The 23668-nt window shown below is 31.0% G+C and overlaps 1 protein-coding gene across 14 annotated transcripts in view; it reads right to left on the bottom strand.

The window, feature by feature from the left end:
- Nucleotides 1–23668, bottom strand: part of LOC108568845 (liprin-alpha-1) — a 114270-nt gene that overhangs the window by 21856 nt on the left and 68746 nt on the right. For all 14 annotated transcript variants that reach the window (XM_017930168.1, XM_017930172.1, XM_017930175.1 and 11 more), the window contains one exon: nt 1567–1668. In XM_017930168.1, coding sequence (XP_017785657.1) covers nt 1567–1668 — 102 coding nt within the window. The remainder of the gene's footprint in view (nt 1–1566; nt 1669–23668) is intronic.

Raw genomic sequence — 23668 nt, 5'->3', positions numbered from 1 at the left:
TTTTTATTCTTATGCATTATGGATTTTCTTACAATCGTATTTATTATGATTCCTTCTTTTCCTCTACATTTGACATATTTTAAATCAATCATTATAATTGTTAAGAGGTTTTATTTCTAATTGGCTTTCAACCAGAACTTTGACATCTTAACATATAACACTTAACTTTTCTAAACTGTCAAACATGTTAATTTGACATAAAATATCTCTAAGTAGACAATCGAAAGACTAGCCAATTAGAAATATAACCTCTTAATAAATGTAAATAGTTCAGTTATTAATAACACTTCTTCTATTATCCTAACAGCTTCAATAAGTTATACAATTTTAACAGTCCCAACTTTCCAAATTTAGCACTTAATATATAATTCAATATAGTTCAAAACTATAAAACAGATGGCGTTGTAAATGACAGCTGAGTCAGCTGTATAAAATACAGGAACTATTACTAGGATTATTGCTCGAATAATCCTCATACTTATGAAAATAGAATCGTCTATTTCCGAACAGCCTATTCGGTCGAAGCTAATTCACATAATTTATAGACGTTGAAATGAAAATAAAAGGGTCTTATGGCTTGCGTCCAATTCAAACCCGAATATGCAACATGAAGGGAAAATCAGGAAACGAATATGTAATGCAAATTAATATACATCATACATAAAATATAAACCAGAATCGAAAGAGGAAAAAAGTGTTTTAGAAGCATTCGTCCCATTTTTTATGCGCCGCAGAAAAAGGGACAAAGGAAAAACACAACTGTGTTTCAACGTTAATTAACGCCGGAACGAAATGCCCTTTTCCAGTGTCCATACGCCCCCTTTCAATTAATTAAATTAAATGTTGTGCTCACCCCGGACCACCACCACTTCCACCACCGAATTGTCCACACTCTGAATGTCTAGTCTAATCTGCGCACTCCTATATGCAGGAAGCTTCATCGGTTTCAATTTTGACGCCAATTTAAGTAATTAAAGATAGTAATACTCTTCCGACATATAAACTCATCAACAACTATTCACATTGTAAACTTTTAGTTCATAATTGAATTAAGCACGAGCTGTAATATTTACTTTACTCTTCATGTTTTTGGAGTGGTTTATTCGCTGTTGTATTTAAACGTAAAATAAACTATTTTAAATGAAATCAATGGTAATCAAGATTTAATTATAAATATGTCCCGTCAATGTCCCAGAAAGTTTGAAACTGGATTAGTCGAGAAATTTAAAAACGCACAAAAAGATCTATAATTCAGAGTAAAGAGCCGTTTTTAGAATATTTCATGTTATGAAAATGTGACGATGACAATTTCAAATGTTGAAATTAATTCCTTTAGCAACTCTATCTCAAATAGTTTTTTTTTATATGACTACGATGCTAAATACGTATATTGCTGTAATTATTTCATTATAAAATAACAACTAAATTGTATTGTGCGTATACAAGTAATTGTCAAGTACTTCTTGAAATGTAAGTACTTATGGCTGTGGTTTACCATGTATCAGATTTATATTCGAATGAAAATGTTTAAATTACAAAATATTTAAAAAAAAAGTAAATACTCACTCTTGTGTTGTTTCTCTCTGCTTTCAGTTCGGAAATTTCTTCTTCCCGTTCGAGAAGCTGCTCCCTGGCGCCGTTCAATTCCTTCGTAAGGGTGGCGAATTCCTGCAAAACAAAACGCAAAAAATTAATTACCAACATCAATATTACTTCGACATCCATACGCAGGTGGAAATAAATGAAAACAGTGATTTCGTTTATTTTTAGTGTCTTCGTGCTAGGGGAAAACGTGCAGAAGAAATCGAGTTAATTAAAAGCACTTCAAAGTCGAGTGGTCTGGATGGCGAATGGGGGGATGTGCTGTGTCCAACCCTCGTGCAAGTTCACCGGCCGCCTCATGCATATTCAACATCGGCAACCTCTTAATCCCTACGCTCGCCCCCAAAGTCCGTCCCAGCCAATTTACGCGGAATAAAAATTATGCAGATTGCCCGAGAGCTTCAGCTGATTGGGAAATTTCTGTTGGTAGAATGCAGGCTACGAGTTTAAAGTATCGAAGCGAAGAAGAATTCAGGAATATAGCATATTAGTTTACTGGATCGAGTATAGGGATAGTCAGTTGAGAAGCAGCAATATTCGATTTGAGGATAGATAGTTGCGGGGCATGAAACTCGCGGTGCGGATTCTAATTAATGTCGATTCCATTTTCCCAATTACCCTTATGTCTTCCTTAGAGCCCTCACATTTGAATTAAAACGATGCCTATCCCTGCGAGGGGATGATGTAAGGATGAAGATAGAAAGGGCGTCGAATTGAGTTGTATAATTCAATAGCCCCAACTACAAGAGGCCTCGAGCACTTTTCCTCAACTTCTCTCTCTCTCTCTCACTCACTCTTAAGTACACACATTTTTTTACTTCCCCCGCGAAGCGGATGATTGATGAATGATCGTCGTCATCCCGTAAACCCGAGATTAGGTCCCAATCGAAATTAATAACGCCATTTATCCATCAGCAATTCAAATCGTTACAAACTCGATTTCGTAATAGGGGTGGTGCTGTGTCTTAATTGTAATCGCAGCTTAGACATTGAGATGGGTTTCAGTTACATCTGCTCCCAACCCAACATTTTTTTACCAGAAACATACAGTTTCAACTGTAAATTACCTTGGGGAATTTTGCGCACTCGTGTACAGCTCGTGTCGCAATTGATTAATTGATTGATTTAACGCGAAAAAAATCAAATTCGTATATAATACGCACCAAATTTTTTTAAAATTTTTAGTGTAATTTTTTACTTAAGCATTGTGATTATTCCTAATATTGGAAAAACGTTAATGTTTTGAAATATCACTTTCAATAATAGTGATTCGAATATAATACGCAATCTCCATTTTTGTGATCTAAAGTAAGTGTAAGTTATGGGCAATTAACTCAAATGTCAATGCATTTGTCCAACATAGAAAATGATATTCTTGTTGTATTCAAGTATAATACGCAACCTTCTGTTTTGAGATAAATTATTAAAAATTGTGAGTATTATATTCGAAACTATGGTATAAGTTTACAAAACTTAAACTTTTAACATAACATAATGTAAAATATCTCTTTTAATCATTGTCATTGTCAATATAATACACAAACTTCATTTTTGGGTGCTAACGTGAGTATAAATTGTGTTTAATATAGTCGAATGTATATGATATTTTTTTTCAATATCAAAAATAATATTTTTTTTATTCGAATACAATACGTAATCTATTTATTTTGTGAACAAAAATGAGCATAACTTGTGCGTATTATACTCGAGATTTTAAGGTACAAATGTCGACAGTATACAAAACTTAATCTTTTAATAAAAAAAAACTATAATGTTTTGAAATATCACTTTTAATAATAGTCACTCGAGTATAATACGCATCCCCATTTTTGTGAACTAAAGTGAGTGTACTAACTCAATTAACTCAAATGTCAATGCATTTGTCCAACAAAGAAAATGATATTCTTGTTGTATTCGAGTATAATACGCATTCTCCAGTTTTGTGAGAAATTACTAAAAAATGTGCGTATTATATTCGAAACAATGATATTAAAATCAGTAGTTTACAAAACTTAAATAACACTTTTGATCATTGTCACTCGAATATAATACGCAACCTTCAGTTTTGTGTGCTGAAGTGAGTATAAATTGTGGATAATACAGTCGAATTATATAAATAATAAAACGATTTTTGTATTGTATTATGCGTATTATACTCGAGAATTTATTACAATCTTTTTAGTCCATTTTTTTTTAATAACGTTCGTTCAACGCACGCAAATTGAAGAGTATAAATATTGAATTGCAAATCTGCACATATGTGAGATAATGAAATTATTGGCGGAATTTCATATTTTTTTTTATTGGCAATGCTGTTAATTCATGCTGCTAATAAATAAAAGCGCTCATGAATACGTGTATAATTTGCATAACAATTATTTCGGTGGCATCGATCGACGATCATTACGACGATGATTATTATCCGGTATTTTTGCGCTCGGTATGGAACATGGATTTTGCATAGTTCTCGTTAATCCTCCGGTGAGCAACAATTCAGCCGCGCAAATCAAGAGTCACCGAGGCTTGGAGAGTAATGGAAAGAGAACGGTGGTAAATGAAATTTATTTATATATCGCAGTCTCTCCGTAAATTTTACCCTCTGGTCGCATTTCAAATTTAAATTTCCTATGGAAATGTGCATCCAAGCAAGCGAAATTCCAAACACATTATTTTATTATCTGATGCATTGTAAATCACTTTACGTTTTCTATTCAACATCAATCTGTAAGATAAATCTTGCATTTAACTTTTTCACTTTTGAGTTATTATCTGTCAAATTACTACCAAACACATGATTATGAATAAACATATTTGTCAAGTACTTGAAAAGCCAAATTTATATTTTTACGACTATAAAAGTAAATATGACAAATCATTATTCAAAGTTTTTTTTTTCAACAATTTAAATACAATTTCATAAAATTTGTACTTTTCTATTTGAAATATATTTAAATCCATCATTATCCATTGATTAAAATCATTATTAGTTCCAAAGTTTTACATTCTTAAGATTGAAAAATAAATAATACAACATAATGAAGATAAACTTGACTGTAGAAAGTTGTATCAAACAGTGAATTCTTAATGATCGAAGCCGAACTATGTGAGGTATTACTGTACTAAAAACACTTAGTATTTGTCTATGAACTTAACCAAGGGGAAAAATAATAATATAAATTTTTACTTCATAGCGACATAAAAGTAATACATTCAAATAATTATGAATAAACGCGATACTCGCCAAGTACTTGAAACACCAAATTGTGTATGTTTACGACTAAGTATACATGGCTTATTTACAAATAATCATTATTCAAAGTTTTTGTATTGATTAACATCTATATTACGATTAAAAAGTTAATAATTAGAAAAATAAAAACCTGAAATTTTCTTCTTACTTGTAAAATTTCTAAAACTTATTAACTAAATTTTATATATATCAATGTATCTGTATCATATCCCGGACTGTTTGAAACCGGACTAATTGAGGAACTAAATATATACAAAAAGAAACTTGACTGTATAAAGTTGTTTCAAACTGAGAATTCGGACTGATCGAAACTGTAAACTCTACTAAAAAACACTTATTAATATTTGTCTATGAATTTAATCAAGGGGAAACATAATAATTATATAAATACATCAAGAATGTTTATAGCGACTTAAAATTAATTCAAATAATATTGACTTTGCTGACGTGAACTGATATTCTGATTTATAAATAACATTCGGATTTATCGGAAACCGCAAAACGATATTGATATAACTTTGCAAATAAACGAAGAGAAGACGAAGAAGCAAAAAAAAAACACCTTTCCGCCCTAAAATATAAACCTATTTTTAGATGCACCGGGGCATATCTTTCTGAGGGGAAATGTTGATTTATTCCGTATATAAAGGAGCCGAGTAATTCAATCCGAAAATGTATTCTACTATATTTACATTATTAAAAAAATGAAGAAGTAAATGTTGGCCGTTCCGTAAGGGTGTGTATCGCGTTTCGCGCTGTTGAAGGGCTGATACTAATGGGGAGGAGAGTTCGTTACATTCTTAGGGCATCATCATACCACATTTCGGCCCTTCTCTTCTGGCACAAATTATATTTCAGTTAGCAAAAAAATAATACAAACTTTATATACGTATAGAGATGCAATTACAGTCAAATTTATAATGGCATGCATATGCATTTATTCAAATGTAACTCTTTACATAATCCACATGGAAAATTAAATGTCGTCCGCATACGCACAAACTATTTCATTAAAAAAATATTATTACTATAAATATTCATGTTTATTATAAAATTATTCAGAACTTTTAATTACATTATTTTTTATAAATTGATTTTTTATCAATTTGGATACAAATAATGTGAAAAATATATTAGTTGATATTTAATTTGTACTGAAAATTATATGAAAACTTCTTTATATATAAATTTTGTTAAATAATATAGTTAATTATAACAATAACTCGCATAGTCCGGGTAATCACTATTGCGAATATCCCGGAGAGTTTGAAACTGGACTAAACGAGGAGCTAAATACAGTAATAATCTGTTCCGCTAACATCCCGCACTATTTGAAAGCGGACTAATCGAAGACTTTAAAACTTTATACAAATAAACAGCACACTATGTGTGTACTCATTTTATAGAATTCATTTTTATTTTGCTTAATAAAAAATAATTTGATTTGAATTTTTCAAATATTGAATCCGAACAGAAGGAAGCAAAAATTGAAATAATTCCCAAAAAAAATCTATAACTAATATTATTTTCTATTTAAAAACCAAAGTACAATTTTCTATGAAATAGGTCAATACAGTGCAGTTTCATTGCGGAAAATAGTATAAATATGCACGGTGTACGTGTCAATTACCAAGTATAGAATCGCACGAGACGTATGCTAATTATAGCTGCGGATGTAAATTTTAACTAAACCGAGGCGACGCGAACTGCGGATTGTAGAATACACATGAAAAATTCATCAGGGCTCCGCATCCGCAGCTGATCGATCATTTCAATTCGGGCAAAATCAATAGTGATTTTCGTCGATCTTAACTGACAAAACAAACGGTTTCAAATACAAATACAATCCCCACGTTTTGCGAGGATATAACGCTGGAAATATATATATATTGCGGAGATTTTACGTACAAATAAAAGTTAAGGGTTGAATGTGGGTTGTATAATGTCTAAAGTGTACCGACTTGCGGATCTCGTGCAGCGCCGAGGGAGGAGGTCGCAAAATTCCTGCGGTTTTCCTTGAATACAGCAGATTAAACCTTCTCCGTTTCTCTCTGTTATACGTAACTTGTATATCTATATATATTTAGTTTGGGATTAAACGATTAAACATTTGTTTGATTCTTAGATTTAGCTTGATGCCACTTGGGACCGAAACGCCTAATCAATAAAATCCCTTTTCGGTTTTCCCTTTGGACTTTCCGTCTTAACAATACGCCAAAAGCACACGCACAAATTGCCTGACATAATTATCTTTCTTATAAGTTTGGTAGCCAATTATTTGTTAGAAAGAGAAAAATCGGATTGAAATCCATATCAAAGATTTCTAAAGTAAAATATAAACTATATGATGTAAAAATGTAATTGTCTATAACATATTTATTAACAATTGAATCAAAAGCAAATCTTATTAGATGATAATATATTTAAATATATTTTTTATGAAATATATTGGATCTAATTTAGATCGAATCCAAAACATCAATAAATATATTAGATTCTGGGATAATAAATATATTAGATTCTCGAACAAAAATACAAAACAAATAATACCTCGGTTTACGAACTTAATTTTAGTTCCACCAAGAAAACTGTCAACGTGAGATTGACAACGTAAAAAGAATGGCTGGTATCCTAAATCTAGTATTAAGCACAAATCCCACAAGTAGAGTTTTATAAGCAGAAAGCACGGCGAAACAACATTTCACCTGAGCCAGGCGCTATCCAGGTCATGGATGATTTGACAAGTACCTGCACTTTATTGCAAAGAAGGAAGACGAAAGGTACTGATACTGTGAGGAGGACGATAGCCCTGAGCACACGCTTTTTAGGTGCTGCAGATGGCTTAGAAGAAAACACGAGGCAGAGGCAGAACTGGGAGTTCTGTTAGAGCCGGAAATTATTGTGTGCGAAATGCTGAAGAGTGCAGAGAGCTGGGAGATTGTAGCAGCATATATAACAGAGGTGTTACTGAGTAAAGAAGATGAGCGGAGGCTGCAGAGGGCCTACGAGGACAGTGGCAGTGGAGACCAGCACTAGCATGATCCAAGGAAAGTGCCAAACAGGCAAAGACAATCAGCATCACAGAGTACAGTGATACAGGTCCTGTATGCTGACGAAGAAGAAGAGAGGTTTTAGTGCGGTAAGAATCCCATAGTCCCTATGTAAGGATTCCTCTCCTCTACAAAAAAAAGTATCAAGTACATAATGTGTTGACAAAGAAATAAATTTAAAAGAATGTATATAAAATCAAACACATATTCCATAAATATTTTCTTGCTACAATAAATTTCAATTATGTTACAATATAATATAAAAAACGAGTTTTTTGTAATAAACTTTTCCAATAATTTTCTCGCAATTTTCATAATAGAAAATAATATTGTAATAATCAATCAATCAATCAATGTGACAGAACATAAATACATGAAAACAATCTGTAACTTATAGATTTCCTCAAAGTTTTCCAAGCAGAGAAAATATGGAATTACGAAGATTGAAACTGTTGTATAATATTAACTCTTTTATCATTTATTGTTTATAGACCAAAAGGAAATTATTCTTACAACAATTCAGTTATTCTTACAACTGTTAACAATTTCTGAAATGCTAATAAATCCTTTAATTTATTGGAGAGAAGATTTTTAACTGAAATATTTATGTTGCATTAAAGTATATTTTGGTATGTACTACTATTTCTTTCAATAGCCTCCTATATTCTATCTATTTGGATAACTTCTCCATCAAAGTTTCAATGTTTTTCAGAAACTATTTCTATACTCCATATTTGTATTCACTTATACCTAATTTTAAATCTTTCACTCAACACTTGTATGAGGCATTACACTTTGACAACTTAATTATTATTTTGTTGTTGTTTCCAATTGATTGATATAATTATAATATTTAATTTAGGATAATGCAGAGGTAGTAGATTTTAGTTTTAAATTGTTTTAAATTGAAAAATATTAATGACAACTGATAAAGATAAATAATTCTTATATAAAAATGAATATTTCTAATTACAACTAAATAAACTATAGGAAATAAAGTACTTTTTCATAATTGTTATTTTTTTTTTCACTTAATTCTAATTATAAGTTTAAATTTTTCAAACAATACTTGCACGAGGCCTTATACTTTCACAACTTAATTATTATTTAGTTGTTGTTTCTAATTGATTGACGTAATTATGAAATTAATTTAGGATAATCCAGAGATAGTAGATTTTAGTTTCAAATTGTTCTAAATTGAAAATATTGATGACATCCGGTCGCATGCACACGGATTTACAGAGACGAGGAATAAAGGGTTGGAAATTACCAAATATCGCGATGGAAGCGAACGCTATAATTAATTATATTCCGCGGAAAATGGAGGTGAAACAGAACGCTGGATGCACATGCCCCCCTATATATGTATGTTTATCAAAAGCTCCACTTCAATAGTTTTCCATCTATTCATACATAGCACTAATGCACCCATGCATGATCATCAATCAAGCCTTTGCAGCTCTTCTACGCGGAATCAATAATCTCTCTTCGCGGGTGTAATTGACTGAAGCCCATTTTCCTACTTCCTCATTTCAAAAACCAAGAATAAACAGATTTTTTTATTGTCAAAATCTAAAAAAATAAACACAGAAGATAACATTTTTATTCTTCTTTACCCATTTCAAAAGAATAAATAGATTTTTGAAGAACAAATAAAATGTCGTCTCATTACATTATCCCTTGCACAGTTGAAAGCCCATTACTTTATCTCGATTACCTTATGTGTGAGGATTACAACTGTGGTCCCCTCTTCCATTACCATTTCAATGTCCCCTCACATTATACGCATTGTAAAGTGATTTTGGGTGGATTAACCGGAAAGTTCAATCTGTTATTGCATCAAGTCTCTAATGTGATAAAAACAGTGAGGAGGACTCAATTATGCGCAATCCTTTTACAACTCGACGCTTCTAGTTGTTTATAATGCTACTTTCCGGGAAACCTTCCTCTTTTTTGTGTTTGTTTTGTGTGTCTTTGTAGCTACTCGAAGAAATAGAACTGCATTGCATAATGCGGCCGTACCGTAAATTCTCGTGAATTACTTGCACTCGCAGATTACGTCGTCATTATTTTAAATTCTTTGTCATTTCTTTTTTTTCTCCGCTTCCTTCTGCCCTTGCACTCCTGAATAATTGTCTTAATAATAATTCCCATTTTTCCCTTCCGCCTATAAATCCACTACATCCTCTTGTACTTTTACACAGCTCCAAATAATTGTCTTCACTAATGATTTTTCTATATAGTTTATTTTTCTTACTGTTCAAATTTATTAAATAACTGAGCAAATTTATATCAATGCATATCATTATTTACCAAAGAAAAGAACCAGATTATATCGTCCTATCATGTCCATATTAAATTACAATTATATTTTTCTTATTTTTCAAACTTATTAAATATTGAAAATCTATTATTTTATGTTTTTATACCGAAATTACCACAAAAATATATACATTATTCGTCTAAATAATTGCACTAGATATTATTACAATGAAAAATTATTTGGTTAAGAATTAGATGGAAAACAAATGGAAATATTTTGAAGTTTTTTTAGGAAATATTGACAAACCTGACAAATCATTGAATATTTTAAAAGATATGCAATATTTTTTTATTAATAATGATAAAGATTGAAAGGATATTTTAATAATATCTAATAATGTTACTGTAGAAAAGGCTATGAATTCTCGATGAGACAACATTGTTGAAACTGTGTTTGTAACATACATTGTGGTAAGAACATCGTAAAAAACGATAATAGTGATCTTAAGCCCGAATGAATAAACATTTCTCGTTGAATTTTATGTTTACGTGTTACATAAATTTTAACCTAAAATTACACGTGTACTAGGTACTTGAAGAACATTAATAGCGCACGTTCTTGATTGGATTTCTTTAAAGTTTCTACTTAAACTACGTCAATAATAAAACATTGTTTCTTATATAAAATATAATAATAGAAACACTTCTTATAAAAACCATAAAATTACATAAATAATTACAATAAAAACAGTACACAGTACACTGTAAGTATTTCCTTAATAGGAAAATAGATTTATTGAACAGAAATTATATAAAAAAAGAATGTTTGGTTTATAAATAATGAAAGTAATTCGGATTTAATTTGTATAAAATTTCCAATTTTCTTATTGTTATGCTCTACAGTTAATTTAGTTTCTAATCTACATAAAAGTACAATACCTCGCATAGTGCTGGTAATCGTTAATCCGTATTGTTTGAAACCAGATCCCACGATTGGTCTAAATAAAAAAACGTATAAAAAACGATCATTTTTGCAGAAAAAAAAATGTGCGAACTAATTTTTTAGAATCTATTTCTATTCAGGTCCATTAAAATTTAGTTTAATTTTAAATTTTCTACTACCGTACTATGGTGAATCCGCACTGATAGAAGCCGTACTATACGAGGTTCAATACAATAATCAATAAGAATCTATTACCGTATTTTCGGACGATAAGACGCACTTCAAATTTAGAGACGATTTATTGAAAAACATATTTTAATGTTACCTTCGGACCATAAGACGAACAAATTTGAGTCCATTTTTCTATGTAAAAAAGATGCGTCTTATAGTCCGAAAAATAGGTATATAACTTGAAATATGCAAAAAAAAGATTCTTTCGAAAACCGGTTTAAATTTCATTGAAAGTAAAGAATTTGTCAGAATTAAAGACAAATATCAAAATATTTTTAATTTATTTATTACTAACTATTTATTAACTTTATATGCAAAATTATAATAAATTAAGTTATTATTGTATTATTAAAATTATCTATTAAAACATTCATTCAAAATATTTCTATATTTTTCCGATTATAAAAAAATGGAATGAAAAACCATGTTTAGGTGAATTCCCTTTTTCATTTTCTGTAAAATTTGTATTATTTAAAAAAAATGTAAGGAATTTAGTTATTGCTACACAAGAAAATATAAACATTTTTACGACCATCCACGTTTCCTACTTTTTACTCCTTTGCAATATTTAGTTTATAAAGTTCTCCTTTTGACATGACATTGAGCGAGTCGCAACAATAAAAGTTTAATACTTATATTTGTCATGAAAGAAAGATGAAACGCGAAGGACAGTAACACAATAATAAAAAAAACGATCTGCGATATTTTGAAAATTTTAGTCGCAGTTTTTGAAGTTATAATAAAAACATAATACAAATCTACAATAATTACAGAACGATTGAATACGATTTTATTAAATATATTCAGTTTGCAGTATAATCTCATTACAAATATAATATATTAATTGGATTATTTCAATTAAATATTCTGCCTCGTTAATTAATATTACGGACATTTAATAATTTCAATAAAATCAAAGTTCATATTAAATATTTTTTATACGTATTTTCAGTATACAAAGTAATACTAATATATGTTTTTAAAGCATATCGGTTGTTCTAACAAGGATTCATTCACAAATTAGAATATAAATGTCAAATTATTTGCTATTTCCTTATAGTCAATTTTCTATAGAAATGTAATTTTGAAGATATTAACTTCAATAATTTCCTCTACCTTTATTTTTAATTATATTTTTCTTTGCAATTTTTTGATGAGATATGTAATTAGTAAGTTTTATATAATAAATTAATATTTTGTTTAATAAGTAAATAGAAAATTTATTATAAATTAATTGTCTATCGTGTATAGTTTAATTGTACAAAATTATCTTAATTCATCCCATATATTATAATTGAGTTGGTAGGTGTAATTTTAAGTCTAAAGTTCTAAACGCCATCTATACAGTAATTTATGTACTAAAATGAAGTTTTCTTGTAACACAAAGATATACTCACTTCGATGAACATTTCCTAGGTAATTTAAGAAAATTTGCTTCCGAAAATCGTGGTAACCATGTAATTATTACCTTAACTCAAGTAAAATTATGAAACATGAAAGGAAATCAAAAGGAAATAGAAAAGAACGGCTAAGACGATGAAGACATAATGGTATTTAATTAACTTTTCGGAAAGTCAATCGCCGCCCGCAGTTATGACATGCGGGGGCGGAAGCTTCGCTCAGATGTTACACAACGGGGAACGCACATGTGCACAAGTGAAAATTTAATTTCGCGCTTCGCCCGCGGTGTTTCCCACCCTTAACTGCTTGATGACTCCCATGCACACTTTATTGTTTCGCTACATAATTGTCACGTAGTGTGCCGACATACACAGTCTCACACATATATACCTATTATACATATACACACATACAAGAAAGCGAAAACGACGACACTAAATTTTATTTGGAAACTCGCTGCAAATCTTTCATCATCGCTGCCGGAGCTGCTAAATTATAAAGTTCAAATGTAATGTTTCCGCTTCGCACGTTTGCATCGTCTCTAAAGTATTGCAATACGAAACGTTTCAGCGTCTTACATTACAAAGTAAATGCAACAATTCAGACGTCACCGTTAATTATTTACAAACAACAAAGCTTATGCATTAACTTCTTGAATTAAGTTACATCTGGACGTTTAGATTTATTTTAAGTAACTGAGAAACTTATGTTTAAAAATAAAGTTTCCTATTTTTATATAGTATTCGAATTGAATAAAATAATTAAATTTGTCAATTTGCTAGTTGTATTTTATTAATTTTATGGGAGTAAATACAAAATTTTATTCCAAAATACAACTAGTAAATCTTGTATTCGATTTTACTCTAAAATACAACTAGTATTCGATTTACTAGTTGTATTTTGGAGTAAAATTTTGTATTTAGTCCCATAAAATTAACTATTGAACTATTTTAATTAGGATCAGTTATTCTTAGTCTCATAACATTAAGGATTATTTTATATATGATATATGTATCAAAATACATATTAAAAAGACAACCCAACTAGAAAATAGGATATGAAATAATAATTTTGACTTTTTCATTATTTAAAATCTCAATTTTGTTATATTTGTTTATTTACAAAGGGCTAATAAATATAAGTTATTCTTTAAGTTTGCATGTCAAGATGTTCACAAGAAATATATTTAGTTCCTCGATTAGTCCGGTTTCAAACAGTATGAAATAGTGTAATTGATAATTTTTGAGTGAATTCTTATATTCTTATAACAATCAATTATTCCGTTATAGTTATAAAATTTTCATTATTACATACTTAACAAGTAATATGTACAAGTATGGTACTTAAGATAGGAGATTTTGAATGATTTGCTTTAAAAACTTAAATTAGTATTACTTTGTATACTATGTATATATTTTGATAAGTACTATATATTTTAACATGTAGTTGATAGCAATTTAGTCACTGGTTATTATGTAGTCCAATGTCATTAAAATTTGACAACTGTCAAGTGTTTACTTTTACTGGTAAATGTTTACATCTACCTACGTACATCGGTAAAAGTTGAAAATAATAAATACGAGATACAATTATTGTATATTATGGTTAGGTTAGGTTAAAATACGTAATTAGTAAAGTTTTAAATCTGTAAAATTGTAAATAAATAAATAAAATAATTCTGTGTCTACGTGATTAGTTTTTGGGTTGACATAACTTATAAATTTTATTTACCTATATGATCATTTACCGACGTCATTGGGTAAATGTATACATTTCCCAGAAATGGTGGGTAAATGTAAGTTGAACTTACATTTACCGTAACATATGCATGTCACTAAATTTAGTTACTTTTTTAATTACTTTCGAATATCTTTGCGAAAACAGCATTATGTAGCTGAAAGAAATTAATTTGTACACGTTATTGAAATTTTCAACTGAAATCTAATTTACTAGAAGTTCAAACAAAATAGATCACAAATGACTCCATAAGACAATCATCAAACAGAAAGGGTTCATGAAACAAGTTGTGTGAAATATGAAGTGTATATAGACAAAATCAACACCATCAAATATTCCTTCGGCACTTATTAATAATAAATGCGTTAAATATGAAATGAGCTCGGCTGATGACAGGAATGATGAATTTCCAATTATATCTATTTGCCGCTCTTTCCTCGGGCGACAGTCGGGCACAAAGTATGTTGAAAGCATCTGCGTGAATTACTGCCAGTGCCGTTTTTAACGATAGCCAATTTGCAGCGTGATGTATGACCGGGAATATATAAAAATTTTTGTACAGCCTCCGGCAACTTCGTAACACGTCTTCCTTACTTTCGCAGCTAATGCGCTAATTTTTTGAGCTGAAACATTATTAATTAATCTACTTTGCAAATAATGTATATCTACATATATGTGTGTATATTTTGGAAATACGTTTGAGCTGTTGGGAATCGAAGAAAGATGATAGATTACTCTGGATTCGATAATTGCAGCTGGGGGGTCGGACACAATTACAATTGAATCCAGCCCTCGGGGAGTAAAATGTAATTTCCAGCGCTTAAACTTGCTGCAAGTGCACGATAAGGCCTCACAGCAAACAACTTTCGTTTAATCCCAACCTCAGCGCCGCAGAGATACAATGTAATTCTCCGATAAATCCCTGAAATACATACAGAGGAAGAAAGAACTGACCAGTGTACGTTATATTAATCGTTCATGTATAACACGCCACTTCACAATACGTCCGAACATGGTTGTACCATCCTCCATAAAGCTGCTTTAGATAATACGAGTAGGAAATACAGATAAAGTCGACAATTTACTTATATAATAGATGGATTATTTAGACTTAATTTAAAGGTATTAACTAAACAAATTAATGCTAATACTCACAGTATATGGCGTATTTTGACATATTGCCTGAGCCATATAAAGTAGACAAGATTGTGAATTTTGACAGAACGTCTAGACAATATAAACATAGTTGAGAAATTACTTTAATGATGAATGATAGATTGAAAATATTGATATTAAACCTAGATTGTAAAGGTTAAAAATACTTCCAATATGAATGGTAGATGGAGTATTTTGATAGAACGCTTAAACAATATAAATAAAGTAGACAATTTACTTTAGGTATGTGTTCTGCATTAAGGACTAACTGGCGAGGGTATCAATATGGCGTTTATTTACCTACTTATCTTACATCACTTCTTATACTAGGATACTTTGAACTATAACTTCCTTACTCTACGTTGCTTTCCTTAACTACGTCAAATATCTGTCAAAATTTTGGATATTATCCATAATGATGTTATTTCAACACGTATTGAAATAGATGGCGTTCATTGGAACTTTTTTAAAACATAAAAACAAAACTTGTGATCTATAGGAGACAGAGATAAAGTTGTAATAATTTAAAAAGATAGTTCACTGATTATAATTAGTTCAATACAATTAGAAACCTTACAAATATCTTAAGAATTCTATTGGATTTAGTATAATAATTCGTTAACACACATTAGCAAAATTGGTGGACAGTTAATAAGACAATCTTTAAACAAATACAAACTTCACAGAAACACTCACAAGTTACTTTTTCATCGTACACTGGTAGAAATTAACAAGATTTTTATGCTCAGACACGTAATTGCCAGCCCACATCGTTATGCCAGGTTTCCAGCGAATGCAAAATACCAAAGTAATTGGGTTATCCTTTAGCGGAGCGGACGAACAGAGAATGAAAAAAAGAAGAAAGCAAACAATCACACGCAAAAGAAGAAGAACTAGTGCCGGATTTATTTACACGGGTTAAAAGGGGTGAAGAGCACCCTCCGGCTTTGTTCGCCCAAAAGAAATCTTTTGTATCATTCCGTCCGGACCCGGCGCATCCGCCAAATTATTCTCACGCCGGAAACTCGTATTTCGTGCCGTTTGCTTTTTTCTGTTATTAAAATTCCAAAGATTTCACCTTTTTTAAAACTCGAATTTACATTATACAGTCGACTGGCCCAATTATCTAAAGTTCCACAAAAAAATACAGAATTAGTGTTTTTAATATTTTCACAAGATTACTGTCTGGAATATTGTCCCGTAAAATCGGAGTAAATATGTGTTATTTTCTTTAGGATTTGTCCCTAATAAGCGGTTGGCCGGAGTAACCGGTGTACCAATTAAGCGGAATCGACTATATATTACACCATTTACCTAAAAGTGAATGAATAATTCTTAAAAATGTTCCAATATTAAAAATCTATATATTTTTGAGAGGGATGGAGAAAAGCAATTCCACATATTTCATTAATTGAGCCGGTGATGCATAAAATTCGGCCGTGTTTTGGAGACACCTCTCGCTGTAGTAGTACTAACGTGCTATTGGAATTTATATTGGCTGATTTTAATATTTTACCCATGCTATGATGGGGAAAAGAGAGAAAGAGGTGGAGAGGGGACGAGATGAGATTCGAGATGTTCGAGGAAGGGGATAATGAAACGAAGGACAAAAAGAACAAAAAAAAACTAATTAAAATGCAGAATTTTATGTAAAAATCCGAAAGCAAACGAAAAATTATTTGCTTATTTTCATTTTTTGTAAAACGCTTATTGAAGTTAAAACTCTACAAAGAATAACATAACATATAGAAATTAGTTTATTTAAAAACATTGAGATAATTGTAATAAAAGTCATCAAAGCGTACGATGAGAATTAATATGTAAATTGAACACTATTTGAATACAAATTGGATATTACTATATTTAGAGTTTTTATCTAAGGACTAAAATTTATAATTTCTAAATAAGCAAGTCTTTGAAAAGCTATTACTTCATTTAGTAAATGCTTCTAAACCCTTACTAATTAACTATTTGAACTTTTAAATAACTCCCAGCAAAGGTTACGATAACGAAAATAAATATGCAAATTTATACAGGAACTATAATGATTACAATTAGCTTAATTTGCATATGTCTTAACTTTCTTGAATATCAAATAGTTATACTGAAGTTTCAGCTCAAGCAAATATAATAGACTAATATAAGATTTAAATAATTTGAATATTTGTAGATTTCTTCAAAATCTTGTCCATACTGAATTTTCATAGGATCATTCAAATTAAATAACAAATTTAGTCTCAAAAATAATGTTTCCAGCTACAAAAACAACAATACTTAATCATTTAAAAGTAAAGAATATAAATTTCAGGACAACAAAAATAATAAATATAATTACTAAAATTATTGGATTTTTATAATATTTAGACAAAAGTAACAAAATGTTTCCTTGTTTCTATACTATTTATTTACTTTATATAATGGTACAATATCAATAACCATGTAAAGCTTCGGATTTTAGAGTAAAGCCAAGGTTGTATGCAATAGAGTATATGTAAATAAATGCAAGTAGAGAAATAAAAGAAAACGACGTAAGGTGATTTACGAATCGACGCATTTGAAAGAGCAAAAAAGAGAGTCGAAATGGCGGTAGATGGTAGTACGTACGTTCGCTACATACTAGGTGCTAATGTATTTCGTATCATAGCAGCTGTAAGTGGCGTCGAGTTGGAAGTTTTTCCTGTTGCGGATCAGGAGGCGAATGCAATTGTTCATGAGGCTGAGAAAGAGGGAAAATTCAGCGAAGTGGATTGCGAGCTTAAATCGCCCTCCCTTGCGTCTGCACCCGTTCCAACAACCTTTCCACTTTTCCAAACCCTCTTTACACCCCGCCTACCCTTCCTTTCCACCATCGTAAGACACAAAATGTCTATTTTGCATGCGATAAGTAAAAGGGCCTCGGGAATCGGCTACATTAGGATACTGGATACAATAATCCCACCTTACACGACGCATCCACCGTTACTGCCAGAACTTATTCCATCGTAAAATTGCTTCCATTAAGGGCCTAATACGTATTTAATGCAAATGCAAACATCAGCTCAAGTCTCATTGCAATTTTAAGAAAAAAAGCAACAACTTTATCATATTTAGATCTGTGGCCTTTACAGATGAAAAAAAAACATTTGTTTTTTAATGGATACATTTGTATAATTGTTTTAAAATAAAAACCCAAATAAAATAACAAAAAACAAATTTCTATTATTTGAAACGATTAAATCTGTAAAACTATTTATAAAAAAACATGATTAAATATGAAGCAAGTAGATTTACAAATAAAAAATATAAGTTATGTAGATTCTATTTTTTAGTCATTCTAAGTCTTCTTTATATATTGTTTTATTTCAATTTGTCTGAAGTACAACATAGTCCGGTTTGAACATTTCAAATCAAACTAAATAATAATTAAGCAAAATAAATTAAAAAAAAAAACTAGTAGACAAAATTATATTATAGTAGTTTCATAATTATTAAATATATTGAAAACATGTTCGGTTATATTTTTGAAATATACATAAATATTTTACATTGTTTGGAATTTGGAAAAGTTCTAAAACCGGTATAATTTCAAAATTAGAATTCGAAAACCAGTTTTTTTTTAAGTCATTTTTTTTTACAAAACTCTAGTGATTTTATGATAGGTTCATACATTCAGTTAGTTTTACTGCTTGTGTGGCACTAAATCAGCATAGTTGAAGTTCGAGGTGTCCCTGAAGATCCTCAGTCGACGTGTTTGCGCCTCATTTACATTATCAAATTTCCGATACCACTCGAAAATCGACTTACGTTGCTCAAACGGTTAACTGCTTTCATACATAACTCAATTTGTATTCAAATTTTGCACATCACATACATTAATAATAATAGCTTATTACCTAAACCAAATACGAGCATAAAGCAGTAATAACAATCTAATCTGTTATACCAAATATGCTATACAAATATCTTAAATCAGAAATTCCATAATAATAAATCCATTAAAACCTTTAAAAATTGAGGATAACAACAAAGATAATCTTGTCCCAAAAATACTATTTTGGGGACACTTACAAAAAATATTTAAATTATCTTCTAAATATGGAATTTTATTAAAAAAATCAATATAAGTATTAAAAGTAAATTAAATGGTACTTACAAAATATATTCTTTCTAAAATAATTTAAATGTATTTCCAATACGATTTTTTTTATCTATAAAAATTAAATACGACACGTTCGAACAGAAACGATAAAATTAAATTAAACTGAGATTAAAATTTGAATTTAAAACAAATGTAATTGTAAATAAATGATGATGGTAAACTTTAAATAGATATCAAATTGTCGCGCATTGTTTGGATCGCAGATTGAGGTCGGCGTTTACCTTTAATGCCGAACAATGTGTTACACCGGTTGTGGATTACGACCACATCCATAATACCATCAAATACGTAACCCCTCTGTACAGAAATACACGCGTTCGAATGCACAAAATAAAGTGCGATTTAAGCTTCACTAGTTTAACCCCAATTTGATTTCCAATGCCGCAAACCTTTTGTAATTCAATTTGAGTAAAATTTGCACGTACAGTAATATTTTAATCCCAGCTAAATGCTTTAATTCTATTGTTCACAATTAATTACTACATTGAAATAATTCATTTAAATAAACTTTGGGAAAGTTTTTTTTACAATTATAAATTGTAATTATTTCACAAATGTATTGTATAAACTAAATGGTTATGGACTATAGTCTTTATAAATATTATACTAGTAATATTCATCTATTGCCGGCTTTTCTAACCTGAGACCCGCGGGCCTAATGTGTCCCAAGACAGCGGCGCAACAAAAAACTTTATAAACTTTATGAGATTGCGACTTTCAGAGAAGCTAAAAGGTTGGACACCGCTGGTAATTGTATACAAACGTTTTAGTTCAATGTTTTATTTTAATACAATAGAAATTACTTAATTTACAGATAATGTTCATGACTAAATGTCGATTGTTTTATTTGTAAACTTGCATGATAAATCGCAGTCAAAGTATAAATTCAACACAGTTCAATTGATTTGTTTTTCGATTTGATTTTGATTTGCGGCGCTTTTGCATCGTGCAGTTTACGAACGCTTTGATAAAAAGAAAACAAAAACATTGCAGATGCACACACCAAAAAGTAAACAAACAAAAAATAACGAATCGTCTGCCCGAGATTATTGAGAATACCCAAATAAATCGCGATATCCCTCAGTCCTTCCGTTCACGTTTTTATTTTTCGTCCTCTCTATATTGGATTTTCAATTCGGAATAAATTGCTTTAGATATATCGGAAAAACGTGGATTTAATGGGCAACCATAATAATCTCTATCTCCCAAAGGTAATATTATTTACACTTGATAGAAATATGTATATATGACTTTCTTCTATATATTCAAAAACAAAACAATGAATTTATATCAAAAATACAGTAAGACTAAACGTTTCTTCGATTAACACTGATCGATATAAGGAATGGGAGGTGTTGTATCCAACCTGCCTCTGAGCCATACTATCTGTGCTTGTAATATACATGAAGACCTCGTTTAGCGCTTCTTCGATTAACGCTATATGCTCGAGCCTTAAGAGCTCTAAATTTATCTCGTTTAACGCTATTTCGATTGGATGCGTTCTTCCTAAGCGTTAAACGAAGTATTTGAAAGTCAATCAAATTTAATATTGAATATGTTTTTTTTCCGTTGGATACGAGTACAATATATTGAAGTTCTTTATTGATATGCATTTGGTATAAACTATTTGATGTTTTTGCGATACAAAGCTTTCTACACAAAACGTTGCACCTTTTATTTCGATTTAAATCGGGGATCTTGAAGACTGCAGCGAAATAAACTATATTTTAGGAATAAAGGAGCCCAAGAATAGAAGGAAGATAAAAGGACCAAAAAAAGTAAGCGAAGAAACAAGCTGTATTATTGAAGAAATCCATTAGCGAATATCCGCCTTTTGTTCGAAGGGCTTTTTTGTTTTCGCGCTGAGCCCCGTCGAGCAGATTCCATCCGAGTCGACATCTCATCCCACCGTTCCTGCTTTAATTAAATATCACAAAGTAATCTTTTAATTTTCACACAACATTCGCGTCAGAGCTCTCGGAATTACCGAAATTTGTCCGGCCTTTATTTTCGTCGCACCACCAAAAGCAGCCTCCCTCTGTTAATGGCATTTTTATGTAAAAATGTATTTATGAAAATTCCGAACGCTATTTGCACGGCGGATTACCGTACGCCCTTCGACGCCCTTTTTTTTGCTCTCCTCCGCACTGTGTGCGCTGCTATTTCAGAATATTCTTGCGAATGAATGTTTGCTCGCGTGACACAAATTTCGCGATCGAGTTATCGTTTTGCCGATAGATCACGTCTCACGCTACTTTTTGTTCCATTTTTCCTGCTTCTCTCTCTCTCTCTACATTCTTCAGTGCTCTTCCCTCGGCCCTTGCCCAGATTGCTTTCCGATCCCAATCGCAAAAACCGACGGCTGATCTGCAATGCGCTAATGCTGCTAAACTAAACCCTGTAATACCAATCCCATTAATTTAATATTTATCTTCATCTTTCCACCTGCAGGATACAGGGTCTAACGAATAAAGTCTAAGATAGGTCAGTTCAAAACTAAAAATTAATGTGAGTACACACATGATTATATATACAAGGTAAGATAACACACATTTGATGGGAATTCTTAACTCTTTGAAGGACGGTGGGACAAGCATTGAACATGCCTAGTAGGGCATTATTGTAATTTTCTAGAAAATGTACACGAAAGAGGAATTACAAATTAGGTTGGTATGTCAAGGGATCAATCTTGATGAGCCATACCATCCGATGTTGATTCAGTTGACGAAATTGTCTGATTCAGTTGTCCAAAAATTTGTTGGGTCTAAAAATTTAGGAATTTCTGGCCCCTCAGAAAGTTTAATTCTTCTTTTAATAGTTTAAAGGATGTAATTAAAGTATGAAAACCTTTTACATTATCTCAATTATTTATTCGATTCAATGCAGGAGTTCCCAAACTTTTTCGGTCTACGGTGCCCTTAATGCATCCGAATTGTTATTTATATTTATTTGTATCTTCTGTACAAACAATGTGGTAATTCTAATTATATTTAAATAACTTGTAAGGCATTGATTAGTGCAAACTTGTATTTAAGTAATTTACTAAGTTGCAAGTCGATACACATGTTCATTATAGATTTCAGCATCTATGTTTTTTATAAATAGTTTCATATAAGTAATATATGGTTAGATCATTCTTTAAATATTGTAATATTCAACTTATATACTTAAATACTAATGAATCACATAATCTTGAGAATCGAAATGTTATACCTATATTTAAATACAATGTAACGTTGTAAGTTTGACAACATAGTTAACTACGCTCGTGAAAGCTAGGACTCCAGAATTGGGGAGACCACATCGAACCATGAAGGAAGACGGTTCAGGTCTCCAGTAGAGAAGATTATATTTGTGTGCTCTAAAGGTGTTGGTGCTCTAGAGGAGCCAAGGCCAAACGTCGGAGGAGAAGTTTGCTGCTCTGAGGAAAGTGGAAGTTTGAGTTCTTTCTCTCAAGAAAAGGAACTGGCGCCCAGAACCTTCCCATGGTTCACGCCCAGCACGACTCACGCCCAGCCGGGCGTAGAAGATTTGTTAATTTGTATTTCGTAAGCGAGTGCACCCCTCGTGTTACAACAAAAATTATTGATCTTTGTACAGTTGCCACACGTATTTATTTAAATTTACAATCTGAAATACCTTGACATATACCACGTAATGAGAAGGTAATTTACTACAGTTTTTAATTTTCAGTTTGCTCTTATTAAAGTTCTAACTTGTCAAGTAACTTCATCAAAGTACTTACATTTATCAACTTAATCAAGTAGTTGTCGTAAAAGTATAGTATAATTCGTCGCTAGTGTAACCAATAACTTATTTACCTCAGAGTTTAACTCTTTGAGGGGCGTTGGGACACCTTTTGAACATGTCTAGTGGGGTATTATTATAATTTTCTAGGA

This window comes from Nicrophorus vespilloides, unplaced genomic scaffold (assembly GCF_001412225.1).
Source record: "Nicrophorus vespilloides isolate i.1.1-1 unplaced genomic scaffold, Nicve_v1.0, whole genome shotgun sequence".
Lineage (NCBI taxonomy): Eukaryota > Metazoa > Arthropoda > Insecta > Coleoptera > Silphidae > Nicrophorus > Nicrophorus vespilloides.
The sequence above is the reverse complement of the archived record's forward strand: the minus strand, read 5'-3'. Positions and strand labels throughout refer to the sequence as shown.